We start from the raw sequence: 22,087 nt of genomic DNA on the forward strand, positions 1-22,087 counted from the left end.
CATGGCTTTGGTTTTCTCACACAGTATTTTTGTCCCCAAGCAAGACTGCCTTGCCTCTTGGAGGTTGTGTAATGTCAGGATGCCAGGAGTCCCCCACAGGTGTCAAGTTCGGAGCTGTCACACTTGGCATCTTGCTGAACTGCAGGGGCATATTTTCTTGCGGTAAATTCTTATGGCCTAAATTCTTATGGACTTTGCCTCAGTCTCGGATGCTTGTGAACCATTCCCATGACCTTCGTCTTGGCACAGAAGCTGGGCATAAGCTTACAAACAGAAATTGTACTCAGAGAGGTGCGAAGAGGAGTAGGTGAATTAGATTGTGGCCATATTGGTGTGTTCTTTTGCTTTTTTCTTTTTCACTCAAGGTTTGTGTTCCTCCTGATCTATTTGAAAGTTACCTGCTTTACCTGGTCCGCTTATGCAGGACTTACTGGAGAGGCAAATGCCCTGAGCTGGGGAGGCCAGAGAACAGGTGATACATCTCTGCTGTAGACACTCAGTCCCAACAGAGAGTGCCTCAGAAACATGGCTCGGTAATAGGGCCAATCCCTTAGGGCAATACTTCAGTCTGGAGAGTGAGTGGTTCAGCCCATCTGAGAATACTATTGGGGCTGACCCTGCCTTTCCAGGTTTTATGACACTAGGATTTTTGTGACCAGTTCCCTGCTCTTTGCAGGCATAAACAGAATTGAACCAGCCCCCAGGAATGTAAACGGGTACACTCAACTCCCAGGGGGCTTTGTTGGGTAGCATTTCCTTGTGGGTGCTCATCCTCCCCTAATCACTCTTTGGTTGGGGTGGGGCTGTGGTATTGACAGGGTCACTCAAGATGTACAGGGTTCAGTCTCTTTTCCTCACTACTTCTGTGTGTCTTGTGTCTCTCAGATCCTATTGTCTGTCTTTTCTCTGTACGTCATGTCTGGTGTCCTCAGCTTATTGCACAGGAGAGCTGTTCTCCCCATCTCAGCTTGTCATTTTGGAAGCAGCCTTCAGGATTCTTGAGTTCTCCTGACTATGCTCAAGGCTCCTATCCCCTCACCTGCACCCCAAATAATTCAAAGAAAGCATCTTTCTTAGGAGAAGAAATTCAGCCGAAAAATCCCATAGTTTTTCCTCAGCCCTGTATCGTGTATAGCTTGGCAGAGTGTGGACTGAATTCATTGACCCCCCCCTCCCCCAAAAGGAAGAAGTAGGAGGGTGGACTAATGGGAGCTGCCTGGCCAATCATGGCTTTGAGAAAGTTTGGTTTGTGATCTCGTTTCATTAGGCTGATTGGAGCAGCCCTCACTCGGAGGTAGAGCCCCTCCCCACGGGATTCCGTGTACAGTCAAACTCGCGGCTGCTGCCTCCTGTGCCTGCCCTTTCGGGTCTGAAGTGACCTACCTTCACCCTCTCCGAGCTCCCCCCGCTGCTCCTCCTTTTTTGTTTTTATCTAGTGTCTCGTTTCCTCTCTCTCTCCCTCCTCCCTCTGTCTCTTCCTCCTGCTCTCTACCTCCCTGCAGCGCGAAGCCAGCTCCCCAACCCGGTCTGCCGAGTGCAAACCGCTGAGTTTGCTGAGCCGCCCCTTGGGGCCTGGCCGCCGAGTCCCGCTAAGGCAAAGACGCAAGCGAGCGAGGGAGAGCAGCGGAAGAAAAACAACCGGGCGCGCGAGGGGAGCCCCAGGAGGGCTGCCAGTGGCTGGCAGGCGGCTCCCGCCGAGCCGGGGTCGCCTTTCGGGCGGCGGCCGGGGCGAGCCGACGCTGACAGCGGGAGATTTCTGCACAGAAAGTTGGACTCCCGGCGACCCCGCGCCGCGCCGCGCCCCCTGCCTGTGCTTCCTCGCGGCGCCCTGGGACAAGGAACTTAGTTGTTCTTCGCGCAGCTCGAGCGTGTGCTTGCTAACGTGAGAGGGACGTGTGTGCCGCGGGCCGGGGGTGGGGAGCGGAAGGCAGCGACCGGAGCTAGACTGCTTGCAGAGAGCGCAGAGAGAGCTCGGAGCGACGGGGACCCATGCCGGCGGCCAACATGATGGAGAGCCTGCAGCTGCCCGCCCTGCAGGTGTCCGAGGCGCAGGCCGCACCCGAGGGCAGCCCGGCCTGGTCCAGCTCGTCGACCCCCACGCTCAGGCGCCGGCGCTTCAAGATGCGCCGTATGAAGAACGTGCAGGAGCAGAGCCTGGAGGCCGGGCTGGCCCGGGACTTGCCCAGCGTCTTGGCCCCTGGCAAGGAGTTTCTGCAGCTGCCGTCCATCGAGATTACGCCCTCCAGCGACGAGGACACACCGTGGTCCAACTGCTCCACACCCAGCGCTTCCCCGCGCCGAAAGCGCTTCCTCCTCCGCAAGTGGCTGAGGGTCAGGGAGCGGAAAGAGTGCAGTGAAAGCAGGTATGTCCGTGTTCCGCCCGCAGCCTCCTTCCCCTTCCCTCTGCCTCCACCCTGAGCCGTCCAGGGCCCCAGGGCATGGTAAACGGAAACCTCGGGAGGAACCCAGGAGCCCTTCCCCAGGGTCCGCCTCAGACGCTGTGCCTGTGCAAGAGCTCGGGGAAGACTGAGCCTCCACACTTGTCACTCATTTCTCCAACCCAGTACCGGGGGCCAGTGACTTCATATCATACAACACATTTACATGGGGCTTCACGCAGCAGCCCATCACATTTGATCCTCACGACAAAGTAAATAATAAAAATAGGAGCAGCTAGTACTTTTGAGCCCTTACCATGTGCGGAACCCTCTACTGAGCACTTCACCGTTATCTCCATATTTAATTCTCGAAAACACTGAGGTGGGTGTAATTATTATTCCCATTTTGCAGATAGAGATAGAAGGTGAGAGAGGTTACGAGGCTCCTCCACTTAAACTTATGTTCCTGAATTCCATTTCCACTTCTGTTATTTGTATTTGGTCGTGCTTCCTGGCTTCCATGTGTAGAAGAGCTGGTGAGGTGCTCACGTTGAGTGAGCCACATCTAGGTCTTGTCCACCCCAAGACTTTGTACTAGCTGCTTTTTTTCAGTGGGCAAATGTGGCATCAGAATAGCAGGGGAGAAATGTGGAGAGTATGGCCCCCAGACACCTTTTTAACTCAGAGTTGAAGTCACTTCTGAGGTTCGCCCTTCAGCCAAAGACAGGCCCATAAAAAAAATGAGACTAAATGGGCACACCAGCCCAGGGGCAAGGATGAGAAAGCAGGAGAGGACAGGAAAGCTGGTATGGGGAACCCAAGGTTGAAAAAGGGAAAGTGTTGACACTTCATGGGGTTGTGTTGTTTAATGAGAAACTAATTTGTTCTATAAACCTTCATCTAAAATACAACTAAAAAATAAGAAAAAAGAATAGCAGGGAAAGTTAGTTTTCTGGGGACAGAGGATTGGTATAGAAAACCAGAGGGCAGCTTCACACAGCCTTGGCCACAGTAGTGCTTCAGGGAGTAGTGTTTGAGCCAGACCTACCTAGCTGGAGAGTTCCTCACTGGCTCACTGATGCCAAATGCTTTTAGACTCACTGGCCCAGACATTCAGCAAGAGTTGTTTGTGTTCTTGGCTGGGGCAACTGAGCTGTTATCTACCTTCCCTGGGCCTCCTCCCCTTCCATTCAGTTTCATTCATTTCAGTTCAAGTCTTTATTGAATGTTCTTGTGAGCTCTGTCTGGTACCAGCTGAGTGATGATGGTCGTTGAGTACAGTGTAGGGGAGGGTTGGATAGAGTGAGGGGATGTGGAAATTGAGAAGGAGGGTGGGAGGATAGATGTACAAGAAATTAAGACATGTGAGTTTCCTGTTGAGAACATGGAACCATAGGGAGACAAATATTCTGCCACGTGGTACTGATTGTACAAGAACCCTGGAGAAGCTGGGAAAGACTTCTGGGAGTAAGAGGCCTGAACCGTGAAAAATACACATAGGTAATACAAAACATCAGGACAAGAATGAGGTCAGGGGCATGAGATGAGACCAGAGGAACAATATGAGCGAAGGCAAAAGAAACGGGGAGCCATGTGTCTTTGAGGGAGACGCTGAATAATCAAGCTATGTAATGCAGGAGATAGCATTCTCAGCCTTCAAAGGTTTCTCTTTTCTGGTGGCAGTGACTGGACCTGGCTCCACCCCCAGGACCGGATCTAGACCTTTGTTCTGGAGTTTTTCGTGGACCTTGGATTTAACAATTCCTTCTGTTCTGGTAGTTCATTCTGCTGCCTTTTGCGTAGAGGGAAACAACTATCAGAGACCCCTAGTTGGTCTTGAGATTCTGCCGTGTGTTGTTGTTAGCTGCTGTTGGGTCAGCTGCTGACTCCTGGTGACCCCATGCACACTGAGGGCAAAATATGGGGACATGAGTCTTGTATCACCATCTGGGGTGGGAATAAAGGTGGATTCGGCTAGATCTAAGGGAGCCTTTCCTGGTTTTGGGAAACCCTGGTGACATAGTGGTTAAGTGCTACAGCTGCTAACCAAGAGCCAGCAGTTCAAATCTGCCAGGTGCTCCTTGGAAACTCTATGGGGTAGTTCTACTCTGTCCTGTAGGGTCGCTACGAGTTGGAATTGACTCGATGGCAGTGAGTTTGGTTTTTGGTTTGGTTCCTGGTTTTAAGGGTTGTCGAAGAGTGAGATGGAATCTTCCTTTTTGTTAGTGTAAGGGACATATTCTTAAAAGCAGAAAGGATTTTCATTTCCTAGGTATGGTTTGGAGCCCTGGTGGCACAGTGGTTGAGAGCTATGGCTGCTAACCAAAAGGTCAGCAGTTCGAATCCACCAGCTGCTCCTTGGAAACCCTATGGGGCTGTGGGTTTGTTACGGGTTAGGTGTAGTTTAGAAGCCTTAGTGGTGCAGTGGTTAAGGGCTCACCTGTTAACCAAATGGTAGGTGATTCGAACCCACCAGCTGCTCTGGGGGAGAAAGATGTGGCAGTCTGCCTCCGTGAAGATTTACAGTCTTGGAAACTCTGCGGGGTAGTTCTACTCTGTCCTATAGGGTCGCTATGAGTCGGAATTGACTCGATAGCAATGGATTTGTTTTTTGGGGGAGTTTAGGTATAGTTTGAGGCAGTTATTCTAAATGATAGCTCCTTGGATTAGTAGGATATATGTATATATGTAGAAAAAGATTGGTCTGACTCAAATCTCTGCTCTTGGCCACTGTGTTTTACTGTCTAATTTTGGAATCAGTCTGGATTGTGGCTAAAACGAAAATCTGTCATTCTTTGGCCTTGAAAATGGAAGACTTCTTAAAAAGAAAAGAAGCAATAAGGTGAATCGGTCCTTGTAAATGCCCAGCAAGATTGCTCAAGATGAGTCTGGCATTTGGAGGCAGTAGAATGCGAAGATTGTTGGCCTTCAAAGTCAGGAGACTTAGGTTTAAATTTGAGTTTTGTCATTTATCAGCTACGGAATCTCGGACTCCAGTTTGTTCTCTGAGTTTCACCTTCCTGATCTAAAGAGTAGCACATGTGAACACGTTTGATAAACTTTCCCTTGCTATTCAAGAGCGAAGGGTTATTGGCATTATTATGTTGAGTGGCTCACATGGAGTGGATGTGTGCTTGAGAATATGTGGTTACATACTCACGTGTCATGGGGCAGCACCTGGGACTTCTCAGCATTACACTGTTTGGAAATGATGATTGGAAGACAGCTCTTCTCTGGGCTGAATTAGCGGGGGATTAGCATACCAGGCCCTGCAGGGTAGCTTTCCTCTACCTGTTCCCCTCCCCCAAATCCACCTCTCTGAAACAGAGAAAAACATCTTTCAGGCTTGCCTAGGGTTCTCTCTGATGTGGTGGAGGGCAGGGGGCCAAGAGGGCCCCTGTGCAAAATTGAAAATATAGAGAGAATCAGGAGACTTCATTGTTCTCCACAGCACTACGAAAGAGGTAAAGTCATGGTGAGAGGACTTGGGGGTCCAAGGACACAAGAGGACAGCACTGAAATACTGCAAGTCCAATCTTGACTTGTTTGTTTGTATCCTCACTGCCTGGCAGTGTATGTGCCCTGTCGTGGTGATCCATAAGTGTGTGTGTTGATGAATGTAGTAATAATGAGTAGATGAATGATTCTTTTTCCTTTTCTGTTTGGAATGGAATTCTCCTTATTCATGAAAAAACAAAAAAACAAAAACCCACTGCCATCGAGTCAATTCCGACCCATAGCAACCCTATAGGACAGAGTAGAACTGCCCCATAGGGTTTCCAAGGAGTGCCTGGGGGATTTGAACTGCTGACCTTTTGGTTAGCAGCCATAGCTCTTAACCACTACATCCACAGGGTTTCCCCTTATTCATGAGTGAGGGAAAATTTCCTGGAGGAGGTAACTCCAGAGGTGAGTTTTGAAGGGGGGCCAAATACTCTTGGTGAGAGCAGTCTAAGGTGCATTGACTTAAGATGGGGATGGAGGGATGACCAAGTGTGGTTTGTTGTGGAATGTGGGAAAATGAGGATGGCAAGCTGATGGGCCAACAGACTGGTTGTGATTTATGCTGAGGAATTTGATCTTCAATTAGTCAGTCAACAAAGATGTATTGAGACCCTGTATACAGAGTGCTTTATAAACAGAGAGTTCACCTCAGTGGGGAGCCATTGTAGGTTTCAGAACCTGGGAGAGAGTGGTATTTGAGGAAGATGATTGTTGGTGTTCTGTGTGAGCTGGGTGGCAGCCTGGAAAGACAGAGGTCAGAAGCCTTGTGGTGCCTAGGTGAGTGGTCTGCCTGGGAATTGTTTTATCCGCCCTTTACCCTAAGATGGCATAATTTCTTGCTGGCCTTGTTTGCCCTCTGAGCTCAGTGAATGTAGGCTGAAGTTGATGGAGCGAGCTCTTGGAATTAGTACCTGCACGTCTCCCTAAATCCCTTGGCCATAGCCTGTTGTGGGGGTTGTTCAAAACGTCAGCTGAGGACCGGAGCCCCTCTCAGACCTGTTGGATTATGGAGATAAGTTAGAAATCAGACTGAGCCGTGTCCTCTCAGATAGTCTCAAATGACTGTCGTCCCCTGGAGGGGGGCGGGGAAGCTGACTAGGGGCAAGTGAGTTGGTGCAGGTGGTTTACTGCAGCCTCTCTTTCCAGGGGACACAGAAACACCTCTCTGCTTCTCTCCGCATGGTGACCTCTGTATTATTGCCTTTTGCACCACCTTTCCCCCTGCCTGTTCAGTGCCCTATTCTGTATAATGGGCCGACCTGTCAGATGGCTCATGGTCCAGCAGGCTGGCAACAACCTGGAGCCTCAGGGTTTCTGTTTGACTACACATCTGTCTCCTGGTAGCACTTCTCTCTGCCTGGTGGGCTAGTGGTACCTCTCTGGAGCTGGCATATGGCTTTGCAGGTAATGAGTCTACATCCTTGGGATATTTATCTTGATTCCTCATCCTCTTACCTTTGGAGGGACGGATTACCCAATAAGCAGGGTACGCGCAGGCTTACTTGTGCTTACTTACTAATCTGTAGTACACAATCAGAGATGTGGTGAAACCCATGTTAAGCTGTGCCCTACAGATTAGTAAGTAAACACAATTAAGCCCGTGTACTGGGTTTTATACCTCGCTGACTGTAAGCCGGTGCATACCTTACTCACTGGTTAATTGTCCCTGGAGGAAGCTTGTCTCTGGTTTCAGCTCAGCTTCCAAGGAAGCCGGTGACTGTGCATCCATGTGTCCCCCCCACTAGCCCTGCATCAGCTGGTCACTCTTTGCGTCGCTCCCTGCCCTGAGTGTACCTTGCCACGTATGAGAAGCACAGGGAATGTGGAAGGAAGAAAACTCACTTCTTTCTTAACACACAGTTGCAGAGGAGACCCGTGATTTGATTAAGTAAGTAATCAGTCCTGGATAGGGTTAATTAACAAAAACCTCTACTAGACCCATAGTTCCCTGAAGGCAGGGACCATGGTTTACTGTGTGCTAAGTTTTCTCCTAAGCTCCTTAAATGCATTATTTCCTTTAATCCTCCCAACAACCCTCTGAGGTAGCTTTTACCTCATGGGGAACCTGAAGTTAAGATTAGTCTGCTCCAGGTTAGATAGCTAGTAAGAAGCAGGGTGGAGATTTGAACCATGTTCTTCTGAGTCCAAGCCTGAGCTCTTTACACTGTATTGCCTCCCCAGGGCCTGAAAATGAGTGGCCCTTGGGTGTTTGAGAATGGGTAGATGTGGAGGGGCTGTTCTGAAGGAAGGTAGGAACGAGGTGAGGGGGACAGGAAGGCCTCTGAGGAGAATGGTATTGGGGATGTGGGAAAGCCAGTGCTGTGGAAGGGGATAGGGATGCTGACTGACCTCCATGCAACTGCTCCTTTGGCTGTCGATGTGGTTTCCAGATTAAAACAGTTGGTAGAAACCGAGAATGTGGTTATGTGGAGTCCTGTGGGCTGATTCCCACTGGCCAGGTGCCTGTGCGAGTTGGTATTCTGAGAGTTTCCATGGTGGTTATGCACTCAGGGGGTGCCAGTTATGTGTCAGGCAAGAGAGACTGGGAGGACAGGGGACAGATTAACAGGTGATAATTCTGCCCTGCCCACTTCGTTTCTCTCAGGCACCATATATCTACCAGTTGCTATGCTGGTCATTGATAATTGCTTCTAGGATAACTCAAATCCTTTCATTAAAGCTCTGAGTGGCTAACCTGCCAGTGGAGAATTTCCTTCCTGACCCCAGTGGACAAGCTGTTGGGCCCTCGAGCAAGTTTCGATACAGAGCCAGGCTGGCCCACAGAGCCAGGAAATGATTGCAGGGTTGCTGCGTGTACAAGAGTTTTATGAAATCTGAGTGCTTTTATGGGGGCTTTTCCCTGTCGGGATTCTTTTCTCTGTAGCCCACATCAGTGTGGTGACTCACTGAGGGTTAAGGAATGACACAGCTCTTAAATATCCTGGGGGTCCATGAGCTTTTCCTGGTGACTGCCAGTGATTCTCCGAGGAGATGGTGAAGCTTCTATCAGGGATGCATAGCAGAAAATCACATATGGGCTTTCAAGTGGGAGAAGGGAGGCGGGATGGGGGTGCTTTGAGTTGGTGGAAGAGATGTCAGGGAGTTGCCTGCCACTGCCCATGACACTCTGGGCAGCCACAGGCCATCTCTCAAAGAGAATCCTGGTTTCAGATGTTATTTTCTGTTTTCAGACTCTGTGTCTGGATTTTTGTTTCAAATATGTGGTCTGAAATCATCACCAGGAAAATTTGGCTGTGCTTTATATCGGACTCTAGTGGTGGAAGAAGAGAGGGATGAGGAAAACCATGGCTTTTTTTTATTCTGCTTTACCCAGGTTCTGGTGCACGTGCGCGTACACACACACACACACACACACACACACACACAGAGTAAAACCTGTGAAAGCCGGAACCTGTGTAAGGTAGAAACCTCTCAGAGAAGGAAAACACAAATATTTTCCACTAATAGAGAGTGATAGAAAAGTGGTTAAGACTGCACCCTATCAAAGGTGGAAAACTTGTGAGATCCGGAAAAACAAGGCAGTCCTGTCGAGTTCCGGCTCTCACAGGTTTCACTGTATATAACACTTGCCATTTCAACATTAAAAAAAAAAATTGTGGTAAATGTGTGTGTAACAGAACATTTGCCATTTCAACATTTTTAACGTATACGTTTCAGTGACATTAATTATGTTCATCACGTTGCGCAAACGTGGCCACTGTTTCCAAATTTTTCTGTCACGCTAAACAAAACCATAGCATTTTCACTTGAGGCGCTGATACATTCTTTGATCAGGTGGCGTGAAACCCTTTCTTCCGCATCCTTCCTGCATGCTGTGACCAGGGTGGGACTCTGGTTCAGCCCTGATTTGTCGGGGAGATAAAGAAACCCCATGACACAGAAAGTCACAGTGGCAGAGCGGAGTTATGGGCTGGGACTCAGGCCGCTTTCTAACTAGCCTCTCACATCTCTAAGAAATCCTCCTGTTTTTAAGGTCCCTGTTTAGCATGTCACTAGGTGCCTCTTAGCTCCATCACCGGACCACAGGGCTTTTTGGCCTTGCTGCTTCTGACTGGCAAATATAGCCAGGAAGTGAGTGGGTTGCATGAAGGACTAGAAAAACAATGAATAACCCAGTTGTTTTTTCCCTTCTTTGGCAATTGTGGAGAAAGAATTTAACCTGGGAACCCAATCTGGGAATGGGTGATGATGGTAACCCTGTAATATTTGCCTCAATGTTAGGAAAATGTGGAATGATGATGGATCGTTAGTTCAATGACACATATGTAAAACTCTGCAAGGGCCCTCCAGCTTGTTATCTTAAACTAAATCATTTTTATATTATAAAAGTCAATGAATATTGAGTGTACAATAAAATGACCAAACCCAAACCAAACTTGTTGCTGTCGAGTTAATTCCGACTCACAGCAACCGTATAGGACAGAAGAGAACTGCCCCATAGGGCTTCCAAGGGGCGATTGGTAGATTTGAACTGCCTACCTTTTGGTTAGCAGCCATGCAAAATGACCAGCTAACTTAAAAATTTTGGATAGAAGGGAAGAGGGAAAAAAGTTCATAATTTTGTCCTGTTAACCCAATCATAAAAGGTCCCTGGGTGGTGCAAACAAATTGCTCTCAGCTGCTAACTGGAAAGGTTGGTGTTCAGACTCACCCAGCAGCACCGCAGAAGAAAGTCCTGGCAATCTGCTTCCATAAAGATTACAGTCAAGAAAATCTTGTGGAGCGGTTCTACTCTATAATACATGGGTCACCATGAGTTAAAATCGCCTTGACGGCACCAGGTTTAACCCAATCATTGGCATCTTTGCTGTATTATCTTCCAGTACTTTTTCCTCATTCAGATTTTCTTTTTAGTTCAGGGACTTCTTTTCCCTTTCATCTGTTCTTCTGTACCTTGCACTTGTAGAAGATAAGGGAGAGCATAGATTCGTAGGTTGAGGACAGGGAAGTCTCTAAAATAAGGAAAAAAAGTGAATTTCTGAAGCACTGTTTCTAGCTGAGCCATTAGAGTAAGATGCTTCTACAAAATGGGTGCAGGACCTCTCTCAGGAGCTTGTGCCACTTAGCCTCATCCTTATGTTCTCCAAGCCCCAAGTATGCAAGTTAGTGCCAGGCTGACCTCTTGGAGCAGTCTGCCTTGACCCGGCGAGTATTTGTTTTCTAGCTGGGTCATTACACTCTGAAGCTCTTTCTGACCTTTCTGTGGATTCTCAGGGTTGGGTGCAATGACAACAACAAAGGTTACTCTGAACGGGGTGGAGCTTCTCCAGGGAACAGTTTGCCCTTAACTTGCATGATGATATGTGTTTTGTCTATCATCTTTGTCTGTGATGAACCACCTCTTCCTGGCACGTGAAAATCTTTTCTATTTTTTAAGCAGATCCCCAGGAAAAAGGATTGCACCACCTCTTGGTCACCTCTATGTTTTCAACACATACTATTGAGAAAGGGCTACCTAAGATCTAACTGAAATCTCCCATGGTACACTTCAAACTCATTTTGTTTTGTCCATAGTGAATATGGAAGAATAGCTGGTCATCGTCCTTTGAAAATCTGGCTTCAGAGACTCATTATATGTAACTTGGGCTGTCACTTCCAGATTTTGAGGAGAGCCCTGACTTTGTACTAGCAGTTACTTGGACCTCACTGGTTCTCCGGTGGGGTCTGTGAACTCTGCAGACTTACCGGTGAAATTGTTAGCCAAATACATTAAAAGACAGAGCCCTTGAGATGAGCAGAGTAGAAAGTAGCTGGCCCATTCAGAAAGTTCCTAGGAACACTGAAAGATTCCTCTCTCTCTGAAGTGTCTTCTCCAGGCTTTGGATTGCTTCCTAAAATGCCTTTATCAGTTGATAATGCCCTTGGTTTCACAGTCAGAGAGATTAGGTTGAAAATGTAGATAACTCAGGAGAGGTCCTTCTCATACTTCAGTGTTGCTGTTGAGTCAGTCCAACTCACGTGTGTCCGAGTAGAACTGTGCTCCATAGGTTTTTCAATGGCTGTGGCCTTTTGGAAACAGATTGCCAGGCCTTTCTTCTTGGCACCTCTGGGTGGATTTGAACTGCCAAGCTTTTGCTTCATAACTAAGTGCTTAATCATTGATATTTTGAACCTACCGAGAGATACCTCAGAATATAGGCCTGGTGGTCTACTTCTGAAAGGTCATAGCCTTGAAAATCCTATGGAGCGGTTCTACTTTGCCCACGTTGGGTTGCCGCGAACTCAGTGGCAACTAACAACAACAACAACGAGAAGGCAGGAGTCCCCGGGTGGTACAAATGGTTAAGGTGCTCAGCTACCAACTGAAAGGTTGGAGGTTCAAAATCTACCCAGAGGCTCCTCAAAAGAAAGACCTGGCCATCTGTTTCTGGAGAATCAGCCATTGAAAACTCTATAGAGCACAGTTCTCCTCTGACACACATGGAGTCACCATGAGCCCGAGTCAACTCAGTGGCAATTGATTCTGGTTGCTGGTTACCAGGAGGCAGATGCTGTGCTGTACTTGGGACAGAAAGATGGATACACACATAGCCTTTCCCTTGAGGAGCTCACAGCCTAGTGCAGGAGATAACATATAAAAGGTGCTTTCTGTAGAATGTGGATTCACACTAAAGCAAAAATAAATAATAGGTCTCAGGAAAGGATCTACTGGGAGGGAGAGGATAGTAGGGTCTTTGGCCTAGAGTTCACCCCCACTCAGCTGCCACCTGTCAGCATCTACAGTTCCTAAATATTAAACATGGCTCTTACACTGCTTGCCCACAGTTCATATTTTAAAAATACTCATTGTTGGTTCTGATGGGGTTCTGCATCTGCCTCAGAGAAACCAGTTTTTGCGGTGGGTGGGATTCGTGAAGTTATTTCACCTGGGAGGAAACCGAGAAGTCTGAAACTGAGAAAGATGTCTGCTTCCATAAAGATTACAGCCTTGGAAACCCTATGGGTCATTTCTCTTCTGTCCTATAGGGTCACTATGAGTTGGAATTGACTTGATGGCAATAGGTTTGGTTTCGGGTATGAGGACTCCATGTCTTCTGCTTTGGTTAATGTAAACTGGAACACTGGTTTGTTGCTTCTTCGATTATATGTGAGATGTTATTTTTCTGGTCCCTTGATGAGTGCTGAGAAACTGCACTGAACCTAGTTTTTATAATTTGTGGGCTCCTCTTCTCTCTCTGTCCCTTTAGTATTGGTCTGCTTAGAGTTCTTACTCCAGCCTGCTGCTGCTTATTTCTCCTTCTCTCCCCTCCTGCTTTTCTGACTCTACGTACTACCCTTAGGCTATTTTATCCACTGTGGCATTAATTATTCTTACATGATGACTCTCACATTTATATTTCAGACCTCATCTTTTTCCTAAGTCTTAAGCTCCTACCTCCAACTGGTTAATGGGTATTTACATCGGGATGCTCTTCAAAATTTATCTTGTCTGTCCATAATTGAACTCATCATCTTTCTCTCCAAACCAGTTCTTCTCACTCTATTTCTTACATTGGAGATCAGTACTCCTCTATTTTACAAGACTTCCCTCCCTTTGGAGAGAATGTTTTTCAAGTCTGTCTTATCTCTGTAACCATGGCCCTCTCTAGGCTATCACCATCTGTCTTAAGCTGGATTCTCTAGAGAAGCAATACCAATAAATTGTGTAAATATATATAGAGAGAGATTTATATCAAGGAAATGGCTCACATGGTTGTAGAGGCTGGAATGTCCCAAGTCTTTGAAGCAGGATAGAGGCTTCTTCTGATTCACGTAGCCGCAGGGACTGATGAACCCAAGATCTGTAGATTGGAGAGCAGGGCTCTTGCTCACAAGCCGTGAAGATTGATGAATCGCAAGATCGGCAGGTAAGACCGAAGGTAAGCTGCTAGCTCAAGTCCCAAGAGCCAGAGGTCAGATGAACAGGAGTCAGCTGCAGAATCCAGAATGAGCAAAAGCTCCCAAGCCTTGTCAGAATGTCTGCTTATTTTCGGATGCAGGCCACATGCCCAAGGAAACTCCCTTTCAACTGATTGGCTACTCAGAGCAGATCCCATCACGGGGATGATCACATATCAGATCTCAACAAGGAAGTGATCACAACATTATATGATTGCCAAAACCCTGAGCATCATGGCCCAGCCAAGTTGACACATAATCTTAATCGTCACATCATCTCTCATGTACATTCTACAAACATCCTCCTGACTGGCCTCCCTGACTACATTAATTCTTCACACACACACACACACACACACACACACACCCCTTTAATTCTTCACTCTGCATCTAGAGTGGTCTTCAGGGTCTCTTTTCTGCTTTTCCCTCCTGCTTCATTCATTTATTGCTGCTCCTTGCAGTCTTGGCCTGTAGCCAGAGTCGCCTTCTTTCAGTTCCTTGAATGAGATGCTGCTTCCAGGTCTTCATAGACATTGTTCTTTCAGCCTGGGTTCCTCTTTTGTACCACTGACCCCCTTTCCCGCCCTAAGTCCTTCTTCTTTGGGCCTTGGCTTAGTTCTCCTTTCCTGCAGGAAATATTTCCTAACTCAAGTATTTATGCTCAGGGCTGCTAACCAAAAGGGTTGGCAGTTTGAGCCCACCCAGAGGCCCCTGGGAAGAAAAGCCTGGTGATCTACTTCTGAAAAATCAGCGTTGAAAACCCTCTGGAGCACAGTTCTGCTCTGACACACATGGGATTGGTATGAGTTGGAGTCAGCTAGATGGCAAACTGATGGTACATCCTGCAGGGAGGTGTGATTACTTGGTCACACTGAATCCTTTACTAGATCATAACCTGGAAGGCAGTTGATGTTTGTTTTGTTCAGTGCCTGTTAGGCTGTGTGGATGGAACATAGTAGGACCTCACTAAATGCTTACTTGATGAAGGAAGGAATATCACATGAATGCAAGTCTATAAGGAAATTTGATTTTCATGAAATTCTACTGTAAATCATTTTCTGAAGCAGGAGGTCATCTGGAAGCTGAACAATTACCCCTCATATGCCTTTTATGTAAATCTGGATTATCATGGATGGCTTGTGTGTCTGTTTTAAGCCTCTTGGTTTCTTTTCTTTGTCCTTTATGTTCTCTGTGTCCCCTGTGAGTGTCTGGAGGCCAAAGACTGCGCTGTTCTTCTAAGGGTGGTCTCTGTTCAGGGGACCCAAATTTGGTATAGTTAGGTGCAGAGTGACTGGCTCCCCTCAAAATAAGGCTCAGAGAGCAAGAACACATTGGGAGACACATTTTGGCTTATGGTTGACCAAGGGCCTTAGCAGATTCTGGAAATGGTGTTTAACCTTTTCCCCACCAATGGCCTGTAGCAGTTCTGAAGGGTATTTTTATTTCTGGAGCTATGGTTGCCATGGTAACACAAGTACCCCCCCCCCCCCCGCCCCCCAGCCTTCTGATTCCAGGTCAGGGCAACAGTTGTTCCTCCTGTTTTCTTCCCCCATGAATCCAGCAGATATTTATTGAACACATACTATGACCTAGGTACTGTCCTAGGCACCAGAAACAATAGTGAGCAAGATAGTTTCTGCCTTAGTAAAAACTTACACCCTAGTGGGAGCAGCATCCAGTAAACAAATTAACAATGCAACATTGGCCCCTATTAATTTAAAAACTAAACTTACTTGGCCCATCACTGAAATGGCTGAAATGGAATTAGTTTGTTTTCTAAAATCCAGAAATCAGGAGTTGTAAAATTGGTGACTTCTACCCTGTTTTGAACGAAGAGATCGACTAGAGGAGGGGCTGGTAGCTGAATGCGAGAAGCTGACTCCTCTCCCATTGATCAAAAAAAAAAAAAAAAAACCCAAACCCATTGCCATGGAGCCAGTTCTGACTCATAGCCACACTATAAAACAAGTAGAACTGCCCCGTAGGGTTTCCAAGAAATGACTGGTGGATTTGAATTGCCAGCCTCTTGGTTAACAGTCAAACTCTTAACCACAGCGCCACCGGGTCTCCCTCCCATTGGTAGTGGAACGTAATTTAATTTGCTGTGGCCATTTTGAAAATGCAGGTCCATGTGTTGCTCTAACGTCTTCCAAGACCTTGGGAGACTGTGATATTAAGCTGGGTTTCTCTCTGCAGCTGTCAGGGGCCAAAGCAGTTGTTACCCTGGTGTTTGCCTTTTCCTCCTCTTGGTCCTAGTAGAATCCAAGAGCCAAAGGGCTGCCAATAAAAATGGCTCTTTTTTATCCATGTAATGGAGCCTTGAAGTCAGGCAGTGAATACTGTTTGGTGAGCCACACAGACTGTGGAGCCTTTAACTCGGCTCCAAGAGGGGAGGTACAGAGAGAAGAAGTGACATTGACACTTGCCTTTGAGAGCCTACATTCAGGGTGGCATAGAATGGTGCCCACATAAACACAAACGAAAACAATGCTTACAATAGCAGTTTACCAAAATCTCTTAATTTGGGTAGCACCTTAGCCTTTTCAAAGTGCTTTAACCAGGCCACGGGCTACCGGAAGGGAGGGACAGAGTGTAATTACTCTTTGTATTTGCCTTAGCACATACCGGGCCTTCCAATAACATGCATGTGGCATGACAGTCTATCGCCTCACTTGTTCCCATGTCCTGTGGGGGGTGTAAGGAGTGTATGCATTTGGCTCTTCAGGAAACTGAAACTCGGAAACATACCCGCATTCAGACAACTGAATAATGGTAGAAACTGGACTCAAAAAGAGGTTGGGTCATGTCACTTTTAATTCAGGCCTTTTTCTATGTTGTAACAATACTTGTGTATATCTGACTTTATACTGAAGTTTATATGAAGTGCTGGCAATGAGGGTAATTAAGATCCATAGGAAATGGAAAATAAAGCCCAAACATCATAACCAGCTGTTTCAAGATGCCTCCACTCTGTTACAGCAGCAAAAGCTTTGTCTGGGTTTTACCTCCCCTTGAGGAGCCCTGGTGGTACAGTGGTTAAGCACTCAGCTGTTAACTGAAACGTCAGCGATTGGAACCTACCATCCACTCCTCTGTGTGGTAGTCTGCGTCCGTAAAGATTTGCAGCCCTGGAAACCCTATGGGGGCAGTTCTGTTCTGTGCTGTGGGGTTGCTATGAGTTGGAATTGACTCCACGGTCATGGGTTTGGTTTGGGTTTGGCTGTTTCCCCTTCCCACTCTTGGGAGGGACACAGTGAACGTTCAGGCTGCGAGAGGGATGAGAGTCCAAGTGGGGCAAATACTTATCACTTGGCTGCTATTGCTGGCCCCTGCACTGTGGCTGGCCCCTGCCCTTGAAGGGCTTAGTCTAGTTCGCGTATTCATCCATTCATTTGTTCAACAACAGATTTTTATTGAGTGTCTACTAGGCAGTCAACACAAATTGTACAACTAAGTGTAACCTTTAAAAATGTGACAAGTGCATCCAAGGAGAGCTGTCCTGTTTGGTAGTTCTGATCATTGGCCAGATCTTGTTGTGAGGGACGGCCTTTCTTACTAAGTGGAGCTGGGTGGACATTTCGTCTTAGGAAAGAGAAGCAGTTTAGTCTCCAAGTAGGGCCTCGTTCATTCATTTCACGTCTTAGTTACCTGGTGCTGCTGTGACAGAAATACCACAAGTGGGTGGCTTTAAAGAACGGAAACTTATTTTCTCGTAGTTCAGGAGGCTAGAAGTTTCCCGTAGTTCGGGACACTAGCTCTAGGGGAAGGCTCTCTCCCTCTTGGCTCTGGGGAAGATCCTTGTCTCAGCTTCTGTAACTGCAGTGTTCCTTGGTTCATTGTGGATACTCACATGTGCTGTCTGACCCCATTTGTGCTGCTTCTCTATCTAATGTGCTCTTTTTATAGCTCAGAAGTGATAAGGTTTTGGACACTGCCTACTCTGCTGTGGCCTCATTAACATAACAAAGAATACTGTTCCCAAATGGGATTACATCTGCATATAAAAGGGTTAGGATTGGAACACATATTTTTGGGGACACAGCTCAATCCATAATAGTAGGCAAAGGTGGTGGGAAGTCACCACCCTGGGTATGGGATAACCAGGCCATTTGCTTCTCTTCTCTTTCTGCTGGGCCTGGGACCCTTTAACTTCCCTTTAGTTTCTCTGCAGAGGACCGGAAGGGGAAACAAAAGTTCTGTTTGTTTCTTACAAGCACCATTGAAGAAATGACTGAAATTTTAAGTATTTTTAGGGAGTTATCCGTGTATTTTTCTGACTTTGTCCCTCATAGTCATGGAGAATCTAGAGCCGTAGAGTGTCTTCTCCCAGTTGACTACTTGTTTAAGGCCACTTTGGATGGCAGGTGCCCTTTGAAAATGATTCACTGTCTTGATCAGCTCAGTGATGGCCTTATAGGATTAATAAGAAACAGTTGGTACCAGCTGGTATCATGCAAATAATTCCAAACTCTACTCATCCAGGCCAAGTAAACAACCACAGGAGAAAAAAAGTATGTGTATGTATACCAAAAACCAAACCAAACCTGTTGCTGTCAAGTCAATTCCGACTCATAGTGACCCTAAAGGACAGAATAGAACTGCCCCGTAGGTTTCCATGGAGCACCTGGTGGATTTGAATTGCTGACCTCCTGATTAGCAGCCGTAGCTCTAAACCACTACGCCACCAGGGTTTCCATGTGCATGCGTGCGTGTGTGTGTGTGTGTATCTTTATCTATCGATCTATCTATGGAGTCCTGCTGGTGCAAACAATTAAGCGCTCGACTGCCAGCTGAGAGGTTGGTGGTTTGAACCCATCCAGCAGCTGCCTGGGAAAAAGGCCTGGTGATATGCTTTCGTAAAGGTTGTTGTTGTGTTATGGGTTCTCACTCATAGAGACCCTATAGGACAAAGTAGAATTGCCCCATGGGATTTACTAGACTGCAATCCTTATGGGAGCAGATCCCGAGGAGTGACTGGTGGGTTCAAACCGACGACCTTTTCATTAGCAGCCAAGCACTTAACCACTGAGCTATCAGCCCTCTATGGGGCCGTTCTACTACTATGTCACATGAGCTTGCTAGGTTGACAACTAACAACAACATATGTATGTGTGTATATATATATAAATATTTATATGTATACACATATGTATGTATATATGCAATACGTGGAAACACTGGTGGCATAGTGGTTAAGAGCTACAGCTGCTAACCAAAAGGTTGGCAGTTTGAATCCACCAGGCGCATGGTGGAAACTCTATGGGGCAATTCTACTCTGCTCTGTAGAGTTGTTACGAGTCGAAATCAACTCTATGGCAACGGGTTTGGTTTTTTGGGTTTTTATGATATATACTTTTATATACCCGTTGCTGTCAAGTCAATTGTGACTACAGTGACCCTAGAGGACAGAGTAGAACTGTCCCATGGGGTTTCCAAGGCTGTAATCTTTATGGAAGCAGACTGCCTCACTTTCCTCCTGCCGCTGGTGGGTTTGAACCGTTGACCTTTTGGTTAGCAGTGCTTAACCACTGTACTGCCAGGGCTCCTTATACTTTTTTTTTCCCCCTTGTGCTATAGTTAAAAGTTAACCAGTTTCTCATTAAACAGTAAATACACAAGTCGTTTTGAGACATTGATTGCCAACTGCTCAATATATCAACACTCTCCCCTTCTCACCCTGGGTTCCCTGTTTCCATTCATCCGGTTTTTCTGTCCCTTCTGTCTTCTTGTCTTTGCTTTTGGGCTGATGTGCCCATTTAGTCTCGTATACATGATTGAGTTATAAAGCACATTCCTCACTTGTATTACTGTTTGCCCTGTAAACCAAAAAAAAAAAAAAGCCAAACCCACTGCCATCGAGTCGATTCTGACTCATGGTGACCCTATAGGACAGAGTAGAATTGCCCCATGGAGATTCCAAGGAGTGCCTGTTGGATTCGAACTGCAGACTTTTTAGTTAGCAGCCATGGCACTTAACCACTGCGCCACCAATCTTTGGCTGAAGGGTGAACCTCAGGAGTGACTTCAGTCAGTACTGAGTTAAAAGGGCGTCCATACTCTTAGCATTTCTCCAGTCTCTGTCAGACTAGCAAGCCTGGTCTTTTTTTGTGAATTTGAATTTTGTTCTAATTTTTCTCCCACTCTGTCCAGGGCCCTTTATCATGATCCCTCTCAGAGCAGTCGGTGGTGGTACCCGGGCACCATCTAGTTGTTCTTGGCTCAGTCTTGCAGAGGTTTTGGTAGTTGTGGTCCATTAGTTCTTTGGGCTTTCTTTTCTTATGTTTTTATATAATGTGTATATATATATATTCTTTTTAAACCTGGATGTCTTCTAGGGGCAGGCTAGGTGCTTTTGGGTCATGGGATAGTGCCTCAAACTTTTATTGGCAAGAAACTTTAATTTACCTGTTGGATATGGCTACTTGTCTTGATGTGAGCAATTGGGTTCACATTTTGACCTCAGGGAGATGTAGAGACTTTGCCTGCCCTATTATTATAGGTGAGGACAAGGTGAACCCAACTGGGGCTGAGCAGTGGGGCATCTAGAGTCACATGTGGCTACCGATTGTGTATTTGGGAGTGATTGGGGACAGTTGAGAAATAAAGTATGTTTCTACTTCTTACTTCTAAGGTGTTTATCTTTTGCAAAATGCTGTTGATAATGGCCCAGGCAGACACTGCTCATGACCTAACCTGCAGCGAGGTCACTGTAGATGGCTTCCCAGTGGCTGAGTGTGACTTATTCCAGAAGGGATTTCCGGCCTGTTTCCGTGGAGTTGAGATCCAGTCTGGAACAAGTTTTCTTTCTCTGGGTGGCTTTGCATCATCAGTTTCCTCCTGTGTAAACAGGAAATCATGGTAATACCTATCTTATAGGCTGGTTTGAGAATGAAATGGAATAATAAAAATAAGGCACCTCTCAACTGCCTGATGCATAGTAGGAGCTCATTATTTTTGGTATTTCTTTTTATCCTCCTCCCTTTTAAATTTAAGGGAGGAAGTGTATCCTGGATTGAATCGTGTCCCCTCAGAATATGTGTCAACTCGATTAGGCCATGATTCCCAATATTGTGTGGTTGTCCTGTTTTGTGATTGTAGTTTACCTGTGTGTTATAAATTCTAATCTCTGCCTGTGGTTAATGAGGCAAGATTAGATTATGTTAAAGAGAATTAGGGTGGGTTTGTAACACCCTTTCTAAGGTCACATCCCTGATCCATTGTAAAGAGGGATGTGGCATGAACCACCTTTCATCTCACAAGAGAGAAAAGGAAAGGGAAGTGAGCAGAGAGTTGGGGACCTCATACCAAGAAAGTGGCACTGGGAGCAGAGCCCGTCCTTTGGACCTGAGGTTCCTACTCGGAGCAGCTGCTGGTCCAGGGCAAGATTGATGACAAGATCCTTCCTCCGGAGCTGACAGAGTAAGCCTTCCCCTTGAGCTGACACCCTGAATTTGGACTTTTAGCCTACTTTACTGTGAGGAAATAAATCTCTCTTTGTTAAAACCACCCACTTGTGGTATTTCTGTTATAGCAGCACTAGATGACTAAGATAAGGTGTTTTCATGTTGGCGTCATTTCGAGCCAAGCTGATCTGATCTGAGCCAAGGACAGGCTTGCGGTTGGCCATCATTGCTGATACCTTTGCTGAGTCATCTGGGGTTGGCAGAAGTGGAATAAGAGCGTGGTCCAGAGGGTGGTTAGGGCTGTGTGTGATCAGCTAGGGCAGCTTGTATTGTCTCTTTGTGTTCCCCAGTATTTCTGGAACCTGATCCCACCTTTCTCATGGTAGGGGATGGGGACCACCTAAACAGCTGTGGGGTGTTGTACATATCTTGCCTGGTGTTGAATTTCCCGTGACACAGCTTTATGAATCTTTTAGTATCAGCTTCATCAATACTGCCATAAGTCTCTGGGAGGACGCTAAATGAATGGAGGGCAGGGCTGTCTTCTGAGTTGGAAATTAGTATCAGTCTTTGACATGAGGTGTAATTAGGAGAGAAGATGATCTTGGTGCCAGGCAGAAGATGCAGAGCGAGAACTTTTCAGAAAATGAGAAAAATTTATAGAAAAGAGCCAAGGTAAGATTTAAAGACAGTCTTAAAGAGATACAGTCTTTAAGACAGGTGTTTGTGAGATGAGGGCTGGTTTTGTACCTTCTGCAATACTTATTTCATCTTTTGTGGGATTGGTACATGGAATTCTTGTTTTTTGAGAGATGCTTTAACTTGTTATACCTACATGGCTTTATGAGCATTTAGTCTTATAGCCTTATTGGTATCATGCTGTTTTATCCCCATCACACCAAC

At 46.5% G+C, this 22,087-nt stretch overlaps 1 protein-coding gene across 3 annotated transcripts in view; it reads left to right on the plus strand.

The window, feature by feature from the left end:
- Positions 1 to 22,087, plus strand: part of GRAMD1B (GRAM domain containing 1B) — a 296,128-nt gene that overhangs the window by 91,427 nt on the left and 182,614 nt on the right. Inside the window, exon 1 of one of the 3 annotated variants that reach the window (XM_049857566.1) lies at positions 1,290 to 2,363. The exons of 1 other annotated variant lie outside the window; for it this stretch is intronic. In XM_049857566.1, the coding sequence (XP_049713523.1) occupies positions 1,990 to 2,363 (374 nt within the window). In that variant the 5' untranslated portion in view covers positions 1,290 to 1,989. Of the gene's footprint in view, positions 1 to 1,289; positions 2,364 to 22,087 lie in introns of those variants that run through there. One more of the 3 variants, XM_049857562.1, reaches the window with a different exon arrangement.

Source organism: Elephas maximus, chromosome 17, assembly GCF_024166365.1.
Source record: "Elephas maximus indicus isolate mEleMax1 chromosome 17, mEleMax1 primary haplotype, whole genome shotgun sequence".
NCBI classification, from domain to species: domain Eukaryota; kingdom Metazoa; phylum Chordata; class Mammalia; order Proboscidea; family Elephantidae; genus Elephas; species Elephas maximus.